Source organism: Chelmon rostratus, chromosome 3 (genome assembly GCF_017976325.1).
Source record: "Chelmon rostratus isolate fCheRos1 chromosome 3, fCheRos1.pri, whole genome shotgun sequence".
Taxonomy (NCBI): Eukaryota; Metazoa; Chordata; class Actinopteri; order Chaetodontiformes; family Chaetodontidae; genus Chelmon; species Chelmon rostratus.
In genome coordinates this window covers 28357509-28374947 of record NC_055660.1, presented here as the reverse complement: position 1 = coordinate 28374947, position 17439 = coordinate 28357509, and the positions used below count along the sequence as shown (strand labels likewise).

Below are 17439 nucleotides of genomic sequence, written 5' to 3'. Positions count from 1 at the left end.
GGAATAAAGTTGTGGCCGTCTCCGATCGGCCATTAAATCAGCCAGACTCCATTCACTTGGCACCAGTGGCACTGCTGCTCCATGATTAGGGCCAATGATGAAACGACAAGTGTGGAGTAAATTTTATTCTGTGTGAGATTAGAGCAATATTTTAATTTAATTATTTTTTTCATTTAATCATATCATTTAATTAGTTTTGTGTAATGTTTCCTTGATAGTACACTTTTCTTCTAGACACATTTTGTAAAACTTTTTCAATAAAAAGTACTTTAGAAATAAATGAAGACATTTGTTTCATGTGTGCTGTGTGAGAAATTAAACTGATAAAACTGTTTGAGAAACAAACTCCTTCAGCAGTTTTCATTTGAATTTTCTGTTTGTGTTTTTAGTCTCTCTGTACAGCACTTTGACATCGTTGGCATTTGTTTGTTTATTGGCATTTACTCCAATATTGAATGCATTTTTAATTTATGTTAATGGTATAAATTGACACCTTCATCCAGACTGAGACATTTCAGATTTGAGCCAAAAATTCAGATCTGGACTTGTAGGAAGATATTTCCTCTGATTAGCAAAATGGATCGAAGTCACAATTCCATTTAGTTCAACCTAGATGATCATTATATTAATGCTACTGTATGCCAAAGGCTCAGTTGTTTAAGATCATTTATCAGTTATTTAAAAGGTGATTAGGCTACTTATTTATGTCTTAAGCTGAGGAAAAGACAACTAAAATGAAAAATGATTGTAGCATCAAAGCATTATCTTTGTAAATAGTGTGTGATTTAAAAAACGAGAGTCCCTGCAGTAATGGTGTTCATCAAACAAAACATTCTGTTCCATTTTATTACATAACTTCCTATCTGACGTTGGGCTTTCTGACTGGGACAGCACGGAGGAAAAATACATTCCAGTGTTTTATTCTATAATGCTCTTTATAAAATATGTATTTTTTCAAGTTGTAATGCTGGTTGACTGACTAATCCTCAAAGTTTATCCTCTTGTAAAACAATCCAGTGCAGCAAAATAACAGAAATACCTCCATTCAACACAAATATTATATCCACACAAAGCAGCAGTGCTGATGCAAAGGACGAGCATGACTGGTGTGTGTGTCTGTGGCGAGACTAACGAACTGAACCAGGTTTAAACATTTAAACAAAGGGATTTAATAATAAAAACACACACACGCACACACACACACACATATATATAAAGTAACTTGGGGTGCTTCTCATGGGACACACACACACACAAATACACAAATATGCAGCTGAAACATTAAATCATATGGATTATATATTTTTTTAATCTAGGCTCTGTAGGAAACGGTAAACGTTATCTTTTAAATCGACATTTGTGAATATAATTCCATTGCTCTTTAACCAAAAAAAAATGCAATGAAATAATGAAAAGACTAAAAGTTTAAGAGATTAGTTCTGGTTCAGTTTCAGGAGAGAAACACGTTTGACATCCACATTAGCGAAGAGTAACACAAATGTATGTTAATGATGTGCGAGCTTTTTAAAGTAATCCCTCCAGTCTTCCGTGGAGCTGGTGTGTGTGTTTATATTTTGGTGCGTGTCAGGAACAGCAGCAGTGACGTTTCATGACAGCCTCGCCGCCCCAACAGTGCATTCTGGGTCCAACCCAAGATGGCTGCGCCCTTGTCGAAGTGCTGAAGAAGTGCCTCTCCGGAGAAATTTTCGGGATTGACGCGATTTTCGCGAAAACCATCGCCCCAAATCAGCTACCAGGGTCGCTGGTTTGCAGAAGAAGACCGTACGACCCCAGTCATCTGTAAGTGTGGCCGGTGCTTTGTGTGGCTGTGGCAGACTGTCCGTGTGAAGATGGGCCTCGTCTCCAGCCCCTTCCCATAGCGAAGAGCCGTGGGGAGAGGAGCCGCAGATTCCCCTGCAAACACGCACCCGTCCAGCTTGGATTTGACGGGTTTGACATACTCTACAGGCTGTGGACGCTGCCCTACAATTTTCTGACCAGGATTATTTGTGCGACCGTGTCTGTCATCGTCCGGAGACGGAGAGGTTCCTCAGCCCGGGTTGATAATCCCACCGCACCAAGGTCTGCACGCATCTGCACGCTTCGCTGCCAGCGCTAGCGCCATTTCTGCACATCTGCTCTGTCTCTCGTATTTCCCGGCTCAGTTTGTTTCGCAAGCAACCAGGAAAAAAGCTTTAAATAGCACCTGCCTCCCCTGCAGTTTGACAGCTGACAGCGGTAGCCATCTTCAGGCAGAGCTGTCACATTAGCCGCGCTAGTTTAGCTAGCACTGAGCTAGCTGGCCACTTTAACGGCTAACTGTCCTGCAAAGAGCTCCGGCTGTGAAGCCAAGTCCAACACAGCCGTGTCGTATTAACGTGATTTCAGGCGCACACAACACATGACCCAGCTGTCTGCTCGGCCTGTGGCTCGAGCAGTGTTCACGTGGCCAGGTGGAGCCCCCATCATGACATCACCCAGGTGCTGCCCTCTGTGAAAGTGAGGAGTCCCGCAGCTGCTCTGTGAAGAGGAAGAGCTCAGTGTTGACCTGCACGAATCCAGAAGCGAGTGTGTTTGGTTTCAGTTGTGGTTTTCAGTCAAACAGAGGATTCAGAGCAGCGCATTAATCATGACTCATCATGAAGTGAGGGAACTCTTTTGGCTGAATGTCATCAGCTGGAAAAGTCAACAGCCTCTGAGTGAAGGCGTCCTGTAAGCAGAGACACAGAAATGTGCACACTTATTATAGCGTGAAGGAATTCTGTGGCAGCGCTGCTCGCTGTTTCACAACAGAGGCCCTCAGGTGGAAGTTAGGTCATGTCTAAGGCGCTGGATTGTTTGAGTTGTTGTCATACTATTTTTTTGGATATCTTACTTTGAGGATCAGAAATGATTCAAACATCTAAAGGCAAACACTGTACAGGAGCTAGTTTAATATTGGCAAAAACTGTCTTATATTAGGAACCACCAGATCAGAGTATAAGTACCTAAGATTACTACATTAATCGAGCTCTCACCCTGCAGGGCCCTGATGAAAATGGACTCAGACTTGCTTCATTCGCCGGCTGTGGGCCTCGCAGAGGAAGAGGAGGCCGACATGAATGACTGGAAGCTTCCCCTGGCCTTCATGAAGAAACGGCACTCGGAGAAGATTGAGGGCTGCAAGGCTTTGGCACAGAGCTGGAGGATGAAGGACAGGGTAAGGCTATTTCTGGACTGATTGTGCTCCCTGTGCTTGAGTTGTCATCTGAGTTTGTGGGGAGTCTTTCTCCTGTTGAATGCAGAGCTGCCGAGGGAATGAGCTCAGACTTGTGCAATAGCTGCGTTTTCATTTTCAAATATTGCTGTGGAACCATGTGAGTTTTCATAGCCACATTTACAGTAGCTGTGTGGCTAAGCTTAGCATAAAGACTGGAAACAAGGAGAGGGGTAATCTTCTCCTAAAAAGTGTCCTTATGGTTTGTAATGTTAACGTAGCCGAGGCAACAGAGTGGACAGATGACTGAGGTCGCCCAGATTTGTCCGAAGCTGAGATTGGTGCATTAAGGGAATGGGCGGTGCTTATGATGGGCCGATTGGCAGTCCACAACGCCAGTTCTCAAAATTCGAATCCGTTACAGCGACGACTCAAACGCGTCGATGCTGCACACTGTGATTGGAGAGGACATCAGCCTTTAAACAGGCAGGACACAGCAGCAAATCATTGGCTACCCTCGTCTTTATTTCAGTGCCAGTTCATTTTATTCTGCTGGAGGCTACCTGCGCTACGCTTTGACAGGGGAGCCTCAAAGCTTTCCCTCATGAATGGCCACAGTGTATTTCAGCTCTCATAAAGCTGTCGTTTGATCCACCGCAGTGCTACCAACCTGATTCATACAGTGCCTCATGGCTGCAGAGCACCACTGCTATATTGATGGCAAATGCTACGTAGTCATACATAACCCTCACAAACTCTGGAGCCATTGTAGAAATTCGCCCAAATGAAAATGCAGCTGTTAGGACATCAGCGGAATTACTACGTGTCAAGCTTCAGGGAAATGTTGAATCAGAAGGCTTCATTAAAAGTCACTGTGGTATGGATTTAAAAGAGGGAGTAGAAGCTGCCTGAAATGGGCGTTCGTATCAGAAATTCCTGCTAAATGAACTGTGTAACAGCTTCCATTGCTCAGAACGTTTTCAGGCCATAGACGCTCATTTGTGCACCGGTCAGAAGAATGTGTCCTTTCACATTTGTGGGCTGAGAGAGCTGTGACGAAATACTGCTTTTTATGGTTTATGCAGGAAGAATTTAGCCTTGAATGTAACTCGGCCCGGCGGTTAGATCCGTCTTTTAAGATGGCACTGATTCCAAATGATGGGTTTGAAAAGTAGTTTTAAAAAAAGTCTTTATTTGAATAAAGTGATTGGAATATAAATGGCAATGGATGCAGAGTTTTTGCAGTGTACTCTTATTTATTTTTCTCCATTCCTTTGCACAAAATATTGCACAAATATTCACCAGTCAGATAAATGAGGGCGGTTCTTTCATCAGTCAAGCATTCGGTTGCGTTGCCGTATTTTTTACTCAACGAAGCACAGAAGGTTACTGGAGATGCTGTGGAGCGTCTTCGATTAATCACAGAATCTGATGGCATACGGAGGGAACTATTTTATTTTATTGCGCTCATGGACTGTGTTAGCACCCCTGCTGTTCTGGTTCATGTATGTGCAGCCATGCAAAGTGCAGAAAGGCTGGCTGAGGTGGAATCTAGATCAGAGGGTTTGGTGATTAATAAATACACTCTCATCTGGTCACATCACTGCTCTGAAACAGCTGAGCCAATCACAGTGATGCATGCCGTCAACAGCTCAAATAAAGCAATGGCTACTCCAGGAAATAATATTGTTGCAGACCTGCCTGATGTAGAGGTGTGTGTGGAGCAGCCTGGTGTTGTTTGCATGTGATTTGATAAGGGTGAACACGGTGGACAGTCATGTGTGATGACACTGCTGCCTTCAGAGGGCTGCAGGAGAAGCTTTTCATACAGATACTGTAAGAGTGACTCCTATTCATTTACAGATCAATGCAGACTGATTTATAGATATTCCTGCTTTAACCACATGAAATGTTATTTTTTGATGCTGATTTGAAAGCATCTCTTGGTTGGAGAGTGTTATGTTTTAAGTATTATTCTGTTATTACTGCAAATTTCTGCCAGCATTTTCTTTTCTCACCGAAATTGGCAGGGAAGTGACGTGTGAGAAATGGATTCGGTTCTGAGACGTCTTATCTCAGCGCAAAGTCTCAGACCAGATTTCCACCAAAGTACAGACAAGTCAGGATCAGGAACATACCAAGTAGTCAGAGTGCTGCTGCTCGTTCTGCTCGTTGCTGTGCCACAAAAACAGGGCCCAGAATGTTGCTCTGCAGCTGTGTACATTTTCTTTTCAGTTGTTCATGGGCGATCACGGGCAGCGCTTCGCCTGTAATTGCTTCGGCTGATTTAAGCTCATAGACTGTACCTTTCGCTGTTAGGATATCAAGCAAGTTGATATGCGAACAGTCAAGCCTGGCGAGAGACGTGTGCAGTGCGAGGCTTACGAGGGGGCTGTAAATGATGCTCTGCACTGTGGGAAATCACAGGTCTTGCTGCTGGAGACATGTACACACTCACAAACGCACACACTCATACTCTGAGAGTGGTGTCTGTATGAACACAGGAGGAGAGAGGGAGGCTGTGCAGTTTCAAGGCCCATTGGTTAAAATGGTGTGTTTATTACCCTGTTGGACAGCTACTAAGTGTGTGTGCTTGCTTGCATGCATGTGTGTGTGTGCACAGTTAGCACACAGCTGTTTGTGTGTCCCACTGATGACTGTGTGTACATTTACTGCATCAGCCAAGTGGAATCTCGATAACAGTTTTCAGATATACTGTATGAATAGCTGTCCGTGTCGTAGAGTCGAGTCCAAAGTCAGGGTTAGCTTTGGATAAGAAATGGCTCCTTTAAGGAATAAAAAGCTACCAAGAGGCCAAGAGGCCGTGGAGTATTCTTTTTGACAGTGATGTAACTTGCAGTTAAAGGCATTCAGGTCAGACAGGGTTGAGGGATGAGGCTGATTTTCTGTATTTTTCATTGATTCCCATCAAGAAAGAAAAACGGTGACACAATCAGTGGACCGGTACTGTCACTTCTTGTTTTGGCCTCTTTTCATTCTCACACTGAACATAAAACACGACACCTGTATGCTGACAACAAACAAACATGACCTTCGACCTGGTCAGTGACTGCAGCACAGGCTTTGGCCGTTATTGATCCACATGTGGTGCACTTATTTATGAGATACAAAGCTAAAGGTTGCAACAAAGTTGAAAACTGAAATAAGAAGATTTCTATGAATCCCATATCTAGAATGCATTATAGACTCCATAAACTGTATTGAGAGAGAAGCTGGAAATTAAACGAGTCAGAGTTTACCAATGTGTAGTTACCATTTATTAGTTACTTAGTGTAGCATATACGCCTCCACAGTGGCTTCACCGTCACCACGTGGTGTTGAAAGAGGCACTAAAACATGCAAAAAGGACATGGTGACCTTGTCATGATCATACTTATGCTGATCTCTAATTGTTGCTTTGCATTTTTACAGCATCTTGAGGGCTTATGGCTACTCCAAAGATGCAGAATGCTTGTGGGAAAAACAGGTGCAGCCAAAATCAAAATAAGACTTTAATACGTTGATTAGACTTTCTCAGTCAGATGCTGTAAAACAAGACAATGTATATTTACCTTAGTGGCACAAAGCACTGAGCGTGTGAGTGGGCGAAAGTAGGTCTTCTTCACAGCACATTTTCACTGTCACAGGTGTTGCTAATATAACAACGGCTCCGTTCTATTCAAATGTCTCACGAAGCCATAGCAGTGTGACAGTGAACCCTGAAACCCAAGCATCTAAATGGAATTCAGCCATCATTCATTTTACTGTTTCCTCCTGAGCTCACAATGTCTTCTGTGACAAAGGCCTATGGAAGGTGGGATTGTGCTCGTGTGCCCAGTTCTACAACTACTGGCATTTATTTATGAATCTGATGAAAAGAACGGGTCTGTATATTTTTGCCTTTGCGATTATGCTCAGCTTTAGTCCTGAATCTGCACCCTGGGCTTCAAACATTACTTTGAATAATAGATAAACTGCCTCAAAGCTGGATGGAAGTTGGCCTCCAGATACATTTCTCTCCTGAGACATCCTTCACTGTCCCCTGTGGAGCTGTGAGCTCGATGACGTCAGAGTGGCCTGACGCAGACTTGATGCAAACTTTTTGTCCGCTCCTCCCTAATCTGTCATCGTGGCCTCTTTATAAACCCTGACCTGATGTCCTGTCGGACACAGAACTGACGTCGTTGAGGCTTTATTTTTAGGAGTGTGCGAATGTGGGAGCTGTTCGGCTTGCTGAGCGTGAAGGTGGATCAGAATTGATTTTACTCACCAAATAACGTATGGAAAGGAATTTGTCTCTGTGGCAATTTTGTGGAGACAGCGGGACATGCAGGGACAATGGAGGGTGTCCAGTCTCTGAGCATGTGAACCTGAGCGACAGGCTGCAGGAAGCTCTCAGTTTGTCTAACTAGCACTATGCTGTGTTTTTAGCATTTCTGATACGATACTAAATGAGGAAATAGTGAACATTTGCTGTGATTTATTTAGCTTTATTTATTAGTTTGGCAACAGCTTTCATCTGCTTAGAACTTCACCTTGATCTCTCCTTACATACATACTAACATGCATTTGAGTCGAGATTTTCAGCAATGATAACTGTCCCAGTACATCTCACAGTACGTGGTGTGACACCACTGTCATTCTTGTTATCAGTTATAATAATTGCTGCACTGCTGCAACAGTTGCGGATATCTCCTGCACTCCTGCCTGTAATTAAAAGCTCTGTTAAGACCTGAGAGCAGGCTAATTAATAGTTTCTATGAGAAAAAAAAGTCTTTTTTAATTTGCACTCTTAAGACACTCAGCAGGCATCATGAGAGACGTCTTTCAGATCAAAGAACATGCAGAAAAGCGGCCGCTTATTATTATAACAAGTCAGCCTCACAGAATGATTGGCGAGAAGAGAAATATCTCAGATACAGTGTGAATGCGCTAAAACACATCTGTAATACACATAGAAACATTCTGAGATTCCAGTCTTAAGTCACACATACCTTTTATAGCATGTAGTTTCATGTATATAGCGTTGAGCTCGTTCATGCCAGAATACAAGATGTGATTTGATGGAGTGAGTTTGCATGGACGTCGTGCTGTTTTTGAAACTCGTGCTGAGCTAGGCCACGAACAGCTGCGACCACTGAAGCCACGCTGGCACCACGTCGCTGCAGCACGGCACGACAAAGCAAAAGTTGTGTGCCTCGATGTGATGCGGCAGGGCATCGCGTCAGAGGTGTGTGGTTTGTCTGCAGCTCCTCATCTGACAGCTCACTGTAACTGCTGAACCTGTTTTTATTGAAGAAGAGCAACACAAACAATGCTTTGCTGTCTTTGTGAGAAACAAGACATTTGGTTTCCTTTAGGTGCTTCACCTGTGGAAAGCTTTTAATGTGAAGCAGCAGCAGGAAATGTTTGGTTTGCATCAGCAGTAATGTAACACAGGCATCAAGCAATCAGTAAACGGTCACTTAGGAGTGAAACTAGGCTACAAAGATTCAGTTCAAAGCTTGAAACAGGACTCGTCTGAGCCCCAGATGCAGTATTGGTGTTTTTTGGAGTATCTACTCTGGGTTGCGTGCATGTGCTCTGGTCTTGAGAAGCCTGATACGCTGCTGACTGCTGTGATAGACATCGTGGCCATGGAGCTTTTGACTGTGCGTCTGTGGGCTTCCTCAGCTCCACTTACATTATATTTAAGTATTTATCTTCTGTGGTTTAATTGTTGTCTTTATCTTCCCTGATGCCCGCAGCACTGTCGTAATTAGCACGGTGACAAACACTTTGTCAAAGCAGTTTGTAGCCGTGTGAAGATCGCCTGCCCTGTGGGGGCTTGTACAACAGTGTTCTTTCCTGAGATTTACAAATTGAACGAATCAAGTCATTTATCATTCATGTGACTTCCCTTTTGGACTTACAAATGGCACGGGGCCGTCTAGTTTTCTCGCTTTAATTTTTGGGAGCCTTGAGATTTGAACTATATTTAACTTCTTATTATAAGTTATGATTTGATATCAGGTGGACACCTGATGATTGCCAGATGACTTGTAAGTTGCACCACTGTGGACAGCTTTTGGTCACATTCACACACATGCACACACACACAGACACACACAAGTTTAATTTAAATTTCTCTCAAGACCCTCCCAGCTGCCAGCTGAGTTTTTCAATTTAGGAATAATGAAATCAATAAGAGATCAATATCCAGGCCCATTGTAATAATGTGGAAATGAGACAGGTGGTCTGTCAGGCTTTATCTTCTGCATCATTAGTTGAATTCAATCAATGAACATAGTTCATTAGTAGCATAGGCCTTCAGCCACAGGGGCATGAAAACAAACTGTATGTGTTTGCATGGCAGTGATTTTATATCGGTGTTGAGTTATGGCAGCGGCTTCGCTGAACCAAATGCTCCACATTAAAGCTCCAGCCCTGTTGAAGTGTCCTTGAGCAAGATACTGAAGAAAGTTGCAGTTCTGCCAGCGGCCTTGAGCTGATCTCTGACCTCCCGGAGTGAAAAGACAAGGCTCAGTTTGGTCATATGCTACTGACATAGTTTTCTACACCTGCGGGATCAGAGCCCATTAGTTTCATGAAAATGACTGTCTGCCTCATCTTCCATATCGTCTTTGTATCATCGTAATTCCTGGAGGGGTAATGCTGATGGTTTTTATTGGGAATGAAGATAAGAGCACAGTGACAGTCTCTGTCTTCTACTGGAGATGGATGTGGAGACGAGTTTTTTCTGGCTTGTAGGAGGTGCCTAAAATGGTTACTTACATCCCAATCTTGCGTCCTCCTTTCAGTACAGACTGTGTACAGTATCCTTGTTGAGGCCTCCTTTAGCTTCATAAACACAGTTCTATTTTTAGCTAAGGGGATCAGAACTGGCACATTTGTCACTATTAATGCATCACTTCATTTCTTCCCACCAGGCATCTTTTTTTTAGATGCGGTGAGAAAGTTGGAGAAAGTTGCCTCCAGCACAGGGACGACGTGTAAGAGCATCGTAAACATCTCTGAAACTGAGCAATCACAGTGAAGCTTTACAAAGATTTTGGAAATGACTTCATTCTCTGTATTTTAATTCATGTAACTGTGTTAGAAAGGAGCAGGATGCTGCTGGAAAAGTAGTTGTCTCTCCCAGTTTAAATAAAGGTTCAATTGCTTGTATAGCAAACAGTGTAAATATACAGTATGTCTGTAGTATAAAATTATTATATTATAATTATTTCCAGATTCTGTTCCAAATTCCATTTTCAGTTGTCTGAATTCTGTGTTTTAAGTTGTGAACATATTTTGTCAGCTGAAAGACTAATCCTGTGGTGGATGAATAAAATTTCAACATTTCAGTAAGATAATATTGAAAATGCAATGAATATCAGTGATTTTGATTTAGCACAACGTTTCGCTATTTTTTTTATCATACTAATGCTCTGCAGGTCGGCCTCCATACACAGCTCAAACACACAGGCTGAGTGGGGCTGACGGAGGCTACTCTCACGTTCAGCCAGCGGGCCCCGAGTGTTCAACCAGAAACTCATTGTTTGTTAAATGTAATGTCATTTATTGTAACAGAATATTCCTCACATACTCTCTTCAGTGAGCATGCGTCCTGCGTCTGCTGATGTGGTTGCACTTCTGACACTTCGTTGAAGCGATGAGCTCTTGCTAGCGCGCTGCCTCTCTCGCTCGGAGGACCTCTTCGATTCGACTGTGTGTGTGTGTGTGTGTGTGTGTGTGTGACAACAGAACATAGCACCGTGGTATTTCTGCTGTTCATTCAGCTCTGTCAAAAAATGCTTGGAATGGTTGGGAAAACCCAGATTTTTACAAATTGCATTAAGGTCTTGGATGCTGACTCTTACAGCAGTAAAAGCAGAAAGCAGGTTCTTCTTTCTTTTACTTCACATCTGCAAACACACACAAAGCTAAAGACGTCGGTATGCTCACTCTATGTAGCGACTGGTCCGTTGGGCCAAAGTGTGAAAGTAAGCAGGGTTTCAACGTTTCTAAGATAAGAGGTACTGTTGGTTGTTTAGCAGTCTGATGGATGTTGGCAGGAATGAGTTTTTGTTGCGGTTCAGCCTGGTTTTGGGGACCCTGAGTCTCCTGCCGGAAGGTAGAGGCTGGAACTCATGGTGTAAAATGTGAGTCAGGTCAAACACAATTTTCTGTGCCAGTCTGGTGACGGACTGCTCATAAAGCAACTGGAGGGGAGGACGAATCCTGACCCCTATAACCTTCATGGCAGTCTGCACCAGACTGGCAACCTGACCTGCACGGTCAGGTTGCCGTACCAGGCCGCATTGCCGAATCTGACGATACTTTCCAGTGCGGCCCAGTAGAAGAGCGACATGATCCTCTGCTCCACTCCTTAGACCCTATACTGCGTAGAAAGTAGAGACGCTGTTGGAGTTTGGAGCAGAGGCTTCCAACATGTACCTTCCAGCTGAGTGTGTTGTCAATGTGGACCCCCAGATACCTGTATGAACCCACCTGACTGATGTGTTGGTTCTTAATGATGACTGGCCTGACACAGCCCTGTGGGACGCCTGTGCTTATCAATCTTGGTTCAGAGAGGGTGCTGTTGACCCTCAGCAGCTCTTGCTTTTTTGTTCTTCACACAGCTATTACGACTCTGTTAGCGCTTCTCTAGACTTTCAGCTGAAGTGTCCAATGTCTGACCTGTTGCTGGCAGCTAGCTATGGTCCGCCCGGAGCAGATCGATGCGCTCCACCATTTTAATAACCTTCATTCGTTGCGGGCCTAACAAATGGAATAATCAGGGGCCATTGATCGACGTTGCTGGGGGCTGTATGGCGGTCTTAAAAGAGCGCAGAGGGAGAAGGCGGGGAAGTCCCCGGGAGCCCTGTGCAGTTATTAATGAGACAAGTACGGCAACCAATTATACGCACATGCCCAAACGGAAGGGAAAGCACACACACATGGACATACAGAACAGTCCTGTCTGTCCTCTGTCCTCTGTCTCAGCCGTTCTCCCTCAGTTCCATCACAGCAGAGGGTCAAACCCTCTGTGTGAAGAAACAAAGTGCTGTGAATGCTTTTACTCTTCTGATGCTCTGTCACGTCTTTTTTCCTCTCCTCCTCTCCTCTCTTCTTTCCCCTCACAGAGATTAGTTGATTATTGGAAATCCTTGAGGTCCGGCCTGCCTGGTTTAAAATCTAATTTTGGTGAGGCTTTCCCCTCAGATTAACGCTAACAGTCTAATGAACAGGCTGGGGCCGCCCATTTGATAAAGAGCCACTCGTTATGGGTCAAAAGGTGCTTTGTTCACAGTGGGAAGCCTTGCTTTGCTTTCATCTTCATCTTATCACTGTCTTTGACTGTCCTCTTTCTTCTGATTCCAGTCCTACTTTCTCTGAGTCTTTTCTAAAGCTGCAGTTAACGGTTTCATGGTCAGATTTTGTACTGTATGATGTTGTCGTTTGCACAGTTCAGATTCTAAAATCAGTGACTTGGCATTTGACCATGAGATGTGGTTGAAAGCTCCAGAAGAGGCTTGTAGGTGGACTTTGAGTTGAGATTTTTTCATTTATTGATTTTTTTTTTCGATTTGGTTCACTGACTTTCTTTTCGCACATTAAAACCGTTCAAAAAGACCAGTCCAGTTCCGTCCGCTTTCATTAATGCTCATTTTACCTTCATGGGAGCGACACACAGCCGTATGAACGAGGTCTACGGCCTGACGCTTGGTTCCCTCATAGCCAGCCTGTTGTTTCCAAACCGGGTTGATGAATGAACTGCTTGTTTTTGTTTTCAGTCTGTGAAGGACTATGTGGAACAAACAGGCAGATCTATCAGCGAGAACAATATGAGCCACATCTGTGTGCCGTCACACTCGAATGCCACGTTGCACCGTGATGATGAGCAGGAACAGAAAACCATGGTTCCTCATTCATTTGTATTATTCTCATGCAGATGCATCAGAAATGATCTGCGTTGGATGCTGAATGGAAAACAAATATTTTTATCTGGGTTGGTTATGCCAGGATGTTTATTATCTCACCGTCTTGAGCCACTTAATTATAGCCATGGTCAGCGCCAAAGGTGATGCCGCCATCTTTTGTCCACACTGTGCCACACTGTAATAGGTTTGACTTCTGTTTAGATAAGTGCACATTTCTGTGGCCTTTGTGTATTTAGAGTAAAATAGTTGGTCCGTGTTGACTCGAGAATATGAATTGATGGTTTACCATCTCCTCAAGAGAGTCACGGCTCTCTTTGACATTTTGCCTGCCCTGACAGTAACATCTTTTCTCTCTCTCTGGACTTTGCATGAATACATCTCCAAAGTGTGCTGTCATTTCAGCTGTTGTATTTTAAAGGGCAAACCTGCCCTGCTCCCTCCCAGACCCATTCTTGTCTATCTTTTTGCTAGAAATGTCTTTTCCCGGGACATTGGTGTAGATATTTTGCAGCCCCTGCAGAGCTTATACGAACAGGCACACTTACATGCATATTAGCAGTTAAGTCAGATAGTTATGGCATTCGGGTTCAGTCTCTTTCGGTTCTTCAAATGTGTACATTGTGTAGTATTTATTCAGGAGATAGATGTGCAGTGACTTTTTCTTTCTGGTGACAGTGAATCTAACTCTAACAGTCTTTAAAGATTGAGTAGAAGACATGATGTTGGGAAACGCCTCAGTTTAATTATTTGTATGCTTTCATGTGTTTAATAAGCAGTAGGGCCACTCTTTGCCTCCCAAACAGCTTGAGTCTTCATTGAGTTTTCTCTCACTGAGGTCCTGAGCGGTGTGTCAGGGGACACTAGATCATTCTTGAAGGAAAGCCAGTTCTTTGAAGGATGAAGGAAGTGAAAAGCTTTGCGTTATGTCCCATGAAACCTCACTGAGTTTTAGATCTGGTGACTGGAGAGGCTTTTAGCTTCTGCCTAGTGTTCATGAAACGATTCTTGAGCTATCATTGGATATAAAGACCCGTACAAATCCCCAAATTTGGAACAGACAAATTTGTGATGTATTTGAGGCATCCTCTGACTTTCCCCAGACACATGTCTGTCTTGATGTGAGAGTTAAATGACTTATGTGGCCATTAGGACTGTCAAATTGGCCAAGAAAACCGTTCAAATATTCCATTTAATTTGATTCTCTGTATAAATTCAGGACATTCCTTACATACAAATATCTTAGCAACTTCGGGATAGATTGTGATTAATTCCTGTATGTACATTCGTAGCCCCTAGAAGATGAATCTGTTGACTTTGGAGGCCCCCTGACCTTTTCTCTAGAACCACCTGCATGTTGTACATTTGTGGATTTGAGTGAACTGTCTCATCAACTATTGGCTGCATCTTTTAATAATTTATTTATCTAGGCATTGTATGAACTGAAAGAACCTCGCCTCTTCCCAAAATCAGCCTGGAGAGCAAATGTTAAAATATGAATGACTGCAATATATGAATGCAATATAATTCAACACAGTAAAGAAGGCAGCGTGAATCTTTACTCTGAACCACATGACAACCTAAGGGAACGAAACAAAGTACTAGACGTGCTATCTCACTGTTTTTAACTTTGAGAAACCTTCACAAAGTCAATGTTAGACTGCTACTGCACACAATCAGTCGTTGCTCTGTAGTTAAGACGCCTGGTCTCACACAATCAGTAAGGTGCTTGTCAGTCAGGCAGCTCCTGTGCTGTTTTGATTATTTTCATCTGTGAAGAGGCCATCTCACAGAGACAAGAGGAGCCAAAGTAGGCTTTGACATTCAGTGCACAGAAGTAGAGGAGAGGAAATTAGCTGTCCCAAAAGTTCCTGTCCTCTGCCCTGGCTTGCATTTCAACACCATTGCGCGGTTCAGGTAATTCCATGTCTACTCCATTTGGTAAAAGTGCATCCGACAACTTGACACTGTCGATGGGAAGAAAGGGGTTTGTGATGATGATGATGATGATGATGATGTGATTGTTCTGACACTTGCTGAATTCAGCTACCACTTTATCCAAATGGGTACAGAATTATTCAGTACTAGTGTCAAATCAAGTTTTATTGTCACATACACAATCATACACAGTGGAGCGTATCTAACAAAGCAGAACAGATGAATAAAATAAAAGTGAATCTAACAATGGAGTAGAAGAGAAGCTAGCAAATAGATAAGATATAATAGAAAAGTATAAAATAGAGCAGTGGAACAATGAACAATAAAGTCTCTCACGTGCGGTGCCAGTCTCACATTTCCAATATCTCTGCCTCCTTGCCTTTACCCTGCAATCCGGCGTTGAGCTCATTCAATTTGAAACCAAGAAGCCACGACAGTTCATTGTGCCGCTCCTTATGTGGCCCCAAGGAGGAGCAGATCTGAGGCCGCAGGTCAGTAAAACTCAGTGATACTTTGCTGCGACTCATCAAACTTCAGCATCCAGGAGCGAGTCACCAGAAGCAGTAGCAACTTCGTCCAGTAAAGGTTCGATCAAGCAATGCTGCAGTCCTGCTTCCCAAATGGAGTTAACGATCCTCACAACTGGAGTCACTTCATGGAAAAAATCCATAATTTTGCTGTCAAACGCCTGTTGATGGATTATACAGTGAGAACTGTAGAACTCAGGGAACTCCGTTTTTATTGCTTTGTGCAGCAGCAGCCCAGCGCGTGTGTTGTCATGCAGACACTGTTTGAACTTACATTTCCTCACCTCTTGTCCTCTCCTTTTAATGGCAGAAGGTCTGAAGAAATCTTCCTTTGTGGATGAATCCACAAAAGCCATCTGAACAAACACCATCAGCTGTGCAGTGTGTCATGTCCACAGATTTGTCAAATGGCAGCGTGGAGCATTCCCACAGTGATAAATCCTTAAGCACTTGTTGAGTGGCACGCTCATGACATTTTTAATATCGTTTTTCTTTCTGAATAGGCTTTGAAGAAAGCGTCAGTCGAAGTCGAAATATGATTTGCATGAAAGGAGACCGCTGCAGCATTTCTTTTTGTCTGCGCATTTGCTAAAGAGCAACTCTTGGGCCTCTAACGTTAACTCGGTCCCTTTTGGGTGGGAAGTCATCCTCAGCTGGTTATTGATGAAATGATGCTCCAAGTTCCAAGCTCATGTTCCCATTCAGAGTGAAAGTTTTTGCCTTTTTTCCTGAATCCTCCTCCGTCTTGTTTTGCCTGCTAACAGTATCTGTGCTTGTTCTCCGTATCTGATTGGCTGGATCATATGAAGGTCATGATCCAGCCAATCAGGCAGGAGAATATTAGATTTTGAACTGAAATAACCTTGGTGATCCTCTGATTTTTTTTTATCTAGCACCATCATCAGGTGAGGATGTACTTTACTGCGCTTTGTTTAGGGCTAATTAGCACAGTTAGCAAATTCTAACACACTTAACTAAAATGGTGAACCCTCTAACATTGTACCTGCTGAATATCCACATGTTGTTATTATCATTGTTAGCATGCTGAAGTTAGCATTTAGCTCAAAGCACCACTGTGCTGAGCATGAATGAGGACTCTTAGTCATGTTCTATGCTAGAGCTGTCACCTTAGTTTCATTTCAGCACAGTAAGCAGAGAACTGTGTGTGTATGGTTGTAAGAAGAAAACTTGTAGTGTTCGTCCATCAGGATGTGCACCATACAGGCGGGAAAAGGTTGAGGGGTGAGGGGGTCAGGTGAAAATGAATGAAGCCATGTGACGCAGTCTTGTGTGGATGCTTATGTGTGTGTGCGGGTGCGTGTACACACCGAGTCGGGTCCCACCAGCACACTGACCTTTTACTCTGTCGGTGGGAAAGCAGAGGCCACCTTAATTACCTTCAGAACACCAGGCTTCCTGGCCCTGCTCAGCCATGGGATGTCACATCACCCACTGTATACGCACAACATGTGCTCTCTAGGTTCCATTACATTACACACAGACAGTATCTAACACTACCTGCAAAAGGTCACTTGACACTATTGCATTGACCTACATGACAATGTTGTACGTGTACAAACTATCAGATGGGTAGAGCTCTCACGATGCTCTGTGTGTGTGTGTGTGTGTGTGTGTGTGTGTGTGTGTGTGTGTGTGTGTGTGTGTGTGTACCGTTGTTATCGTTTCTGTACAACAGTATTGAGATTATCCCGCTTTGACTCCCGGACAGTGAATGTATCACTTTGAATTTTTAGCCGTGTCGGCAGTGTGGCTCTGGGGATGGCAATTTTGATTGTTCTCTTTGTTTTCCTGACAGAAACTCCTCAAAATAAGATTTTATGGCTTTTATAGCAAT

The 17439-nt window shown here is 43.5% G+C and overlaps 1 protein-coding gene across 5 annotated transcripts in view; it reads left to right on the top strand.

Annotated features, from left to right (window-relative positions):
* Positions 1 to 1655: 1655 nt before the first annotated feature.
* The window catches only part of rptor (regulatory associated protein of MTOR, complex 1), a 168008-nt gene continuing 152224 nt past the window's right edge, over positions 1656 to 17439 (top strand). For all 5 annotated transcript variants that reach the window (XM_041933255.1, XM_041933254.1, XM_041933252.1 and 2 more), the window contains exons 1-2: positions 1656 to 2082; positions 3025 to 3199. In XM_041933255.1, coding sequence (XP_041789189.1) covers positions 3032 to 3199 — 168 coding nt within the window. In that variant the 5' untranslated portion in view covers positions 1656 to 2082; positions 3025 to 3031. The remainder of the gene's footprint in view (positions 2083 to 3024; positions 3200 to 17439) is intronic.